Source organism: Ctenopharyngodon idella, chromosome 14 (genome assembly GCF_019924925.1).
Source record: "Ctenopharyngodon idella isolate HZGC_01 chromosome 14, HZGC01, whole genome shotgun sequence".
Taxonomy (NCBI): domain Eukaryota; kingdom Metazoa; phylum Chordata; class Actinopteri; order Cypriniformes; family Xenocyprididae; genus Ctenopharyngodon; species Ctenopharyngodon idella.
This window is the reverse complement of record NC_067233.1, coordinates 9,127,840-9,136,813: the sequence shown is the minus strand read 5'-3', so window position 1 is coordinate 9,136,813 and position 8,974 is coordinate 9,127,840. Positions and strand designations below refer to the sequence as shown.

At 35.3% G+C, this 8,974-nt stretch overlaps 1 protein-coding gene across 1 annotated transcript; it reads left to right on the top strand.

Annotated features, from left to right (window-relative positions):
- Nucleotides 1-326: 326 nt before the first annotated feature.
- On the top strand, nt 327-8,690 carry arr3b (arrestin 3b, retinal (X-arrestin)). Its single transcript, XM_051861024.1, has 14 exons — nt 327-874; nt 1,973-2,006; nt 2,778-2,808; nt 3,864-3,924; nt 4,053-4,097; nt 4,190-4,383; nt 4,469-4,528; nt 4,621-4,697; nt 4,785-4,920; nt 5,031-5,115; nt 6,076-6,148; nt 6,313-6,450; nt 6,613-6,717; nt 7,824-8,690. Exons 2-14 carry the CDS (start codon nt 1,999-2,001, stop codon nt 7,963-7,965), a joined length of 1,155 nt encoding a protein of 384 aa, XP_051716984.1. The 5' UTR covers nt 327-874; nt 1,973-1,998; the 3' UTR covers nt 7,966-8,690.
- Nucleotides 8,691-8,974: the final 284 nt, after the last annotated feature.

The window sequence follows — 8,974 nt, the reverse complement described above, 5'->3', positions numbered from 1 at the left end:
TTTATGAGAGAGAGCATTTTTGCAGTTGCATTTTGACATTTCTGATCTTTGCTATTTGGTAAGCCATCTAAAAACAATTACAGTTGTCAAATATCAATTTCAGATTATTATCTCAAAGAAATGTTGAGCGTAGGGTATTGGTTGGCTTGGGTCAAATACTGTAGTAACAGACAGTCAGCTGTTTGTACTAAATGTCGCAGCCACAAATCCCCCTGAGGGTACAATGACAATTTTCCCTCTAACTGCTTTTGAAGAAGCCGATGTTCTAAAATAGTCTCACACCCACCTCATTCCCTAGAGGACCAATGCCAAGAGAACCATTTAAATGTTTAAAGCAGAAGTTTTAAAGCAGTGATGCCTGTTCATGCTCATCTTCTAAAAATGAAATTACTGTATGTTATGAAGCTTTTAGGAGCGCTGTAGGAGCAGTTGTTATTGTTATTCTGGCCTCATGACTTGGAAACTGAGGCCACGGTGAGTACATGCCCTAAATAGACACATGCTATGTCATAGGTGGAGCTCTATGATGAGAGATATAACTGTATTATTACATTTCTGTAGTCCAACCAAATGACCCTGAGGCTGACACTTTCATTTATACTATAGCTAATCCGTAAGTCCAATTCTGTGTTTATTTTTATATACATTGTAGCCAGAAAAAGATGAGGACTAATGAACTAATAGGATTACGAGCAAAATGAGCATTTTATAACGTGGGCTGTGTAAGCCAAAGAGAGGGAGGAGAGTTTGCACTATAAAGGCAGATAAGGCGATCTAGGAAACACACTAGCACCAACAACACCAGCTACAGAACGGTGCTCACGTGAAACAATCAAGAACAAAGCAAAGGACGCCCTCAGGAACTTGGACACAGGTAAGAAGATCTGTACTGCCATTACACTTAAAAAAATGCACATAGACTTTGAGGTGCAAGTGACAGAGCATAAGACAGCTGATTTGGATTCAGTTTATATGAGATTGTGGTTGACAACCCTCTGAGTTTTTTGTCTGCTGGATGTGTGCACTTTTTGTCTAAGTCTTGCTTTAGAAAGATTGATATGTGGCATAATATGTGCTTAAATACAAAGATAACAAGATGGTAACATGTAGACTAGAGATCTGAGGAGCATCGGTTGTTTTTATGGTCAGTGGTTTGCTTTTCAGTTATTCCTGTACCTAATCATAATGCTAACTGGCATAACTTGATGAAACAAGGTTGTCTATATCAAGAATATCTACAACTGATCATGAGAACGATAAAGTCATCTAAATCTGACTTGAATTTGCATCTTGATTGCACTTGAGAAAAGACCATGATTGTTATGTTCATTGTATTTAATTTCTCTAAAAAGTACAACAAAAAGATTAATATTAATTTTATATTAGGCCTATTACTTTGAAACCACACAAATAAATCAGTTTAACTCAACATACACGCACGAGAAATATAGTGTGAATTTTAAACAAGAGCATGACAGCTGAGTTGTGATTTATAATTTACACATAAATTGTGATTAATATTTTTCACTGAGGTGCTCCTGCTTAGGTTTTTAAACTTTATTTAAAATATTTATATTGAAATATTTCCAAAGGCCTACAGTCCCGCATTTTAAACAGTGATTTAATTTTCATTGCAATACCTTAAAAATATATTGCAGATGTTTTGCTGGCTCTTCCCAGGTTTGAAATAGTTGGCTTCATTCACAGAAACGCATTAAAAACAGATAAGAGCTAATCCTGAGTGCGGCTTCTGTGGAGGATTATGAAGCAGTCTATCGTTATGCTAATCTCCTCTTCCCTGATTAGCCCTAGCGGATTGAAATCTCAGCAGGACAACATATAAACATGAATGGTTTTCCAAACACTGTAATCAATTCAGGGCAGGATGTTGGTTCTTTTAAATGTTGCTAAATCAAACGACTGCCCTCTGCTGGCACATTTTACACACTAACCATTTCACTTCTCATTTCAGAAAGCTTCAACTGACCTTCCATAACCATGACAAAGTAAGTTTGTGCATATTAACATTTCACAAATACATTAAATACTAGGCATACAGACTTTTAAAACATCATACAGACCATTGAAAGGCTTTTAAGATTATAATTTCTCTATATACTACAGACTATTCAATATTTTGTTCATATTTGACACCTCTCTAGATTAAGCAGCCTTCGTGTAATACTCCTACACCCTCTTCACTAGTAGTATTAAATCTGTAGAAGTCTTTCTGGTCTTCAATCCTGGTGGATTACCAGATTATAAGAAATCCCATTTAAAATGGATTGACAGGATTACCACAAGAGTTTAAAAGTAACAGTGCAAAGCTTAGCGTATGCAGATGACTAAGCATCTCATGCAGACTAACAAGTCATATCATACAAAAGCAACAAATATTGATATTTGTTTAAAATAGAGTACAGGGTTTTTTAAGAGCAGAACACATTAGTTTCAGTGATGGTGATGGTCAACATTGCTGGATTTTCCGTATTTTACTGTGTGTTATATCATATCCTACCTCTAATTCAGTAGACTCAAAACAGTTAGACGGATTCCTGGGTCATATTTTGCTGATCCTGGAACAACATTCCTGTCCGAAATTTTTATCATAACCCTATCCCTAACCCTACCCATGTTATCCCAAAAAATTAGAGATGTTGCTGTGTCTCAGCCAAAAACAATGTTTCTTTTTACATTAGAAATTACACACATCCCCAAAGAGTAAATTGAGCTTATATCAATGCTTATAATATAAAGATTGTATGTTGTTTCTACAGGGTTTACAAGAAGACTAGTGGCAATGGTTCGGTAAGGTTCCCTTTATACTGCTTACACCTCCCATTATTGTCTTCTGCATGACATGTGGGTCAATGACGTGACGGGTCATTTTTTTGTCCAAAGGCCTTAATAATAATAATAAAAAACAAAGATATGACATCCAAAATATGTAAGGTAGTACAACTAGATCGGTTTTATTGAATCCAAAAGGTTTTAATTATATTTTGCTACATATAAATGATTTTTAAAGATTTTGAAGTGTCAAAAGGTCATTCGGTTTAACCGTCCAAAGGCCAATACAGCCACTTCATTAGTGATTAAAATATCTAAAATGTAATAAATGTACATATTTTTTTATTCTGTCATGATTAAAACATCATATATCAACATAGTGCAAAATGGTATTAAAATTATGTGGAGAAGTCGTTGCTTTGTTATGAGAAAGAATGTCCGGAAAAAAGAATTTCATTGATGTCATTCCAATATAAAGGGACCATTTTGGATCAAGTCATGCAGTCAATATCATGTGACAGGATGTGACATTATTCAGTCACCTGCAAAGGACCACATGGTTGTGAAGCAAATTTACTAACTCTCTTTTAACTATTTGAAAAATAAATGTTTTCACTTGCTCATACGCATGTCCCGAAACATCAGGTCATTCAGTACAACCGCTGTAAAACATGGAAAATGTTGTAATATTTGAAAAACTTGTACTAAATATAAAATGTTTGATTGTCCTTTTGCCAGATATCAGCCTGTTAGCATTGTTTGAAAATATCATCATTCGGTATAACCAAAAGTGTCATTCAGTAAAACTGAAATTTTGGTTAAACTGAAGGACTTTTTTGGTGACAAATTTTGTCCATCTTGTAAAAAATGACAAAAACAGTGTTAATTGATTATAAAAACCACATAATCTTATTGTTAACACTAAAACTACAAAATTAATTAGGTCTCCATTAGGTTTTTTTTTTTTTTTTACACTTTTAAAAACCTTATTCGTCAATGACCCATGTACATGCTCTCAACATCTTTTTAAGACACAAGAACATGATAATCATCTCGGTCATCATTTATTACAGCTTTGCCTATATTTGGGGAGAAGAGACTATGTGGACCATGTGGAAAGTGTTGATTCAATTGGTACATTCCACTTTACATTGAAAAATGTATTTATTCCTCAGGATTGTGAGAAGTTGTCTCTTTTTTAATTAAATATGTATATACACTGCACGTTTCTATTTAAAAAAAACTTGTCATTTCCCTCTCAGATGGGGTACTCAAGATTGATCCATCAGATCTTAATGGAAGGAAAGGTATGATTTAATATATTATATTGTCATTATGAAACTTTCGGTAATTTATTTCATTTAGGCATTTCTTCTAATTATTAAATTTTATTTTTCAGTGTGGGTACAGCTTGCGTGTGCCTTCCGTTATGGAAGAGAGGATCTGGATGTGATTGGAGTTTCCTTCAGGAAAGACATCTGGATGAAGCGCATTCAGATGTATCCCTTTGAGGGAACCAAGCCCCCAAATACACCAATGCAGGAAGCGCTTTTGAAGAAAGCTGGAGATCAAGGACATCCTTTCACTTTTGATGTAAGTACACATTTATGCTTCTGCTTAAGCACTGAGAAAACAATCAAGGATTTCCTTCATTTGTGTCTCTCCTGTTCTGCCTCAGATTCCAGTACGTCTTCCATGCTCAGTGTCCCTTCAGCCAGCACCAGAAGATGCTGGAAAGGTACAATAGCAGAAATACATGCACACACACACAAATGCAATCACAAACAGATAACTATGTTTCTTTAATATGTAATATGTTTACTTTTACAGCCTTGCGGGGTTGACTATGAAGTCAAAGCCTATATTGCACATGAAGCAGGCGACATAGATGAGAAAGTTGACAAGAAGTATGTACTGCTGCATTTTAACATAAAGATACTATCAAAAGAAATGAATACATTTTCACACTGATTCCGGTATATCTACCAATATAGGGACACTTGCCGTTTGATCATCCGCAAAATCCAATATGCACCAAATGAGCTAGCAGCCGGACCCAAAACCGATATCAACAAACAGTTTATCACGGCAGACAAACCAATTCACATGGAAGCCTCCATGGAGAAGGAGGTACAGTGTTTTTAAATGCCTGTTGTAGATTAATTTAAGAAATTGTGAATTTTTTTTTTTTTTCTCTTTAAATTGTCTCTTTATTTACTGCTGTTTTCTCATCATTTTAGCTCTACTATCACGGCGATCCTATTCCTATCAAAGTCAAAGTGAACAATGAGACCGGTAAAGTAGTGAAGAAAATCAAAATCAGTAGTAAGTATTTTTAGAATTCATTTTAATAAACAAAACAGCCAGTCTTCATCCATTTAAGCTACTTAAAGGGATAGTTCACCCAAAAATGAAAATTTGCCCATAATTTACTCACCCTCAAGCCATCCTAGGTGTATATGACTTTCTTCTTTCAGCCAAACAAAATCATGGTTATATTAAAAAAAATATTCTGGCTCTTCTAAGCTTTATAATGGGAGTGAATGGTACCATTTTTTTTATTTTTTTATTTTTTTTTGAAGCCCAAAAAAGTGCACCCATCCATCATAAAAGTAATCCATAAGGCTCCAGGGGGGTTAATAAAGGCCTTCTGAAGTGAAGTGAAGCGATGCGTTTTTGTAAGAAAAATGTCCATATTTATAACTTTATAAACTATAATCAGTGGCTTCCGGTAATGGCCGTACGCAAGTTGAATTCTGGCCAACGAGTGAACTCTGATCCGATGTAGGACTTGGTGGTTCAAACAAAAGAGGGCTGGCCAAGCTAATATAAAATAATCTTTAAAAAAATCTCGTTTTAGACTTCTGATTCATGACCGGTGTTTTGTTTTGCTCTATCCTCTGCGTTTGTCAATACGTTATATGTCGGGTTGGTCATTCTTCCGCCGGAACTAGTTCAGAAGAAACTTCAGAAGGCCTTTAGGACCACCTGGAGCCGTATGGATTACTTTTATGATGGATGGATGTGCTTTTTTGGGCTTCAAATACCATTCACTCCCATTATAAAGCTTGGAAGAGCCAGGATATTTCCTAACTCTAACTGATTGCGTTTGGTTGAAAGAAGAAAGTCATATACACCTAGGATGGCTTGAGGGTGAGTAAATTATGGGATAATTTTCATTTTTGGGTGAACTAACCCTTTAAGAATGATACATTAATATCTTTAAGTAGAAGTGTATGTATTTCCCACAATGAAAAATAAACTTAAGCTCATTGTGTGTTTCAGTTGACCAAATTACAGATGTATTGCTTTACTCAGCGGACAAATACCACAAATGTGTCCTGAATGAAGAATTTGGGTGAGTGCAAAGACCTCCACATCGCATTTGTGAATTTGTCTGAGAATTTTTTTAATCTTTTTGGGTTTTAGTATTATACATACATCTTTCATATGCTCAAAATACATCTATAAGTCGATAAGTTTGTTTTTGAGATCTGAACTTATTGAGATCTTTTGTAACAGGGACCAAATTAATGCAAACTCCACCTTTGAGAAGGAATATAGAGTCACTCCTCTGCTGGCCAATAACAAAGAGAAACGTGGTCTTGCACTGGATGGCAAACTGAAAGATGAAGATACCAACTTGGCTTCTTCAACACTGTCAGTTAATCTTCATTACAAAAGCATTAGACTGATTTTCATGTTCATAGTCCAAATAACAGCTCTGTATTTTTATACATTACAAAGAAAAACAACACTTTTATTCATAAAATCACAGATAAACAAGGTGACTCATCTACATCTCTCTCTCTCTCTCTGCAGTCTGCAGCCCGACATGGATAAGCAAATACAAGGAATCATTGTCTCCTACAAAATTAAGGTTACCCTGGTAATGGGAGGTGGTCTCTTGGGAAGCCTCACATTAAGGTTTGGATCTTAATTTTCTTTCATCCCAATGTCATTGGACTCTCAGTGGAGAGTCATAGTGGAGAGTCTTTTACCTTCTTCTTTATATTATGACTTTTGTTCTGCCATTATGATATATATTTCCCTCAATGATCCCCAAACACAACTACTTACTAGGAACAGTCTGCTTAAAGGGATAGTTCATCTTCTTTCAGACGAACACAATCGGAGTTATATTAAAAAATATCTCAGCTCTTCCAAGCTTTATAATGGTAGCGAATGTCGCTCCTGATTTTGAAGTCCAAAAAAGTGCATCCATCCATCATAAAAGTAATGCATACGTCTCCAGGTCATTAATAAAGGCCTTCTGGAGCAGAGCGATGGGTTTTTGTAAGAAAAATATCCATATTTAAATCTATAAACTAAAATAACTAGCTTCCGGCAAACGACCTACGCAAAACGATTTACGCCAAAAGAGTCACCCCTGATCTGACGCATGACGAACTCGGAAGCGCAGAGAATAGAGCAAAACAAAACACCGGTCACGAATTACAAGTCTAAAATGAGAATTTTTAAAGAGAAATATCGGAGGATGTCAATATAAGAGAAGAGGAGCTTGAGTTTGTTACACAGCCCTATTTGTTTAAACCATGAGAGACGTCTAAGCTTATGATACTCCGACATTATACGTCGCGTCAGGGGTTTACTCTTATGGCGCAAGTCGATTTGCGTAGGCTGTCTGCCTGAAGCTAGTTATTTTAGTTTATAAAGTTTTAAATATGGATCATTTTCTTACAAAAACCCATCGCTTCGCTTCAGAAGGCCTTTATTAACTCCCTGAGTTGTATGGATTACTTTTGTGATGCATGGATGCACTTTTTTGGACTTCAAAATTAGGAGCGCCATTCACTACCATTATAAAACTTGGAAGAGCAAGGATATTTTTTTAATATAACTCTGATTGTGTTCATCTGAAAGGAGGGTGAGTAAATCATAGGATAATTTTCATTTTTGGGTGAAAAGTTTTTTTTTTTTTTTTTTTTTATTAAACAATGAAAATGAATTCAGCAGTACATGGTGTGTTGTGTTTTAGCTTTGTGAGCAAGATGTTTATCTTCTGTACACAGTGATATTACAGCTGAACTCCCCCTGGTTCTAATGTCACCCAAACCAGCAGGTGAGATTTCTGTTCTTCATTACCTAAAAAGAGGAGCCTATGTGTGTGGGGGGTATATACAGCCCAGTTATAGGCTAGTTCTGTATATGTGACCATAACAAATAGTAAACATTATACCTTGTTTATATAGTGACAATGCTATAAAACATACTAAAGAGCACATTTTCTTGTCTTCTAACTGCATCCTTGTGCATTCTCAATCTGAGCAGAAGTGTAAGTATCAACGTAAACTTGTTTCTAATGTTGAGACAGAATGTTGAACTTCTATGTGCTTTTTGTTTTAAATCTTAGACTAACAAAAATGGTCTTCAATGACAATATACATATGTATAAAGCCATTGTTAAAGTAATGTCTTTTTTAATCCAGGACTGATATCAACCTCGAATAGATTCTACAGCCCGTGACGGTGAGGAACTAGTCAGGAGGAGAGACACTCAGGAATAGATGCAGATACCAAACAACTTCATTTCATGAGCCATAGACCATAATTGTTTCAAATACCTGTGTAAAAGGAATTCACTGTATAATTTTGAACATGGGCTAAAGGCCTTGTATACTAAGATAAACTCAATGACAATGAAATCAAGCATTGGTCTGATGCTTTTAAATTGTCATGTTTATTTCTTCTGCCTTTATCATGGGAACTCAGTGTAATAGTGTTTTAGTTTCTTTTTGTAAGTGATTAGTGTTGTAAAGTATCAGGGAGTAACATTTACTTTAATTATATTATTATAATTGTATATTTTATTTTTGTTGTTGTTTGTTTTGTTTTTCTGGCTGTGGTGATGATGGAAATTAATAAACATTGGACTGTTATTTGGACCACTCCCAAGTCTTTCCTCATCCTTCATCATGTATAGGTGCAGTGGAGGAGTTTATTTTTTGCATGTAAGTGTGACCCTGGACCACAAAATTAATTTACATATATACTGAATACATAAGCTTTCCATTGTGTATGGTTTGTTAGGATAGGACAATATTTGGCCGAGATACAACTATTCTGGAATCTGAGGGTGCAAAAAAAAATTCAAATATTGAGAAAATCGCCTTTAAAGTTGTCCAAATGAAGTTCTTAGCAATGCATATCCACTCACAAAAAT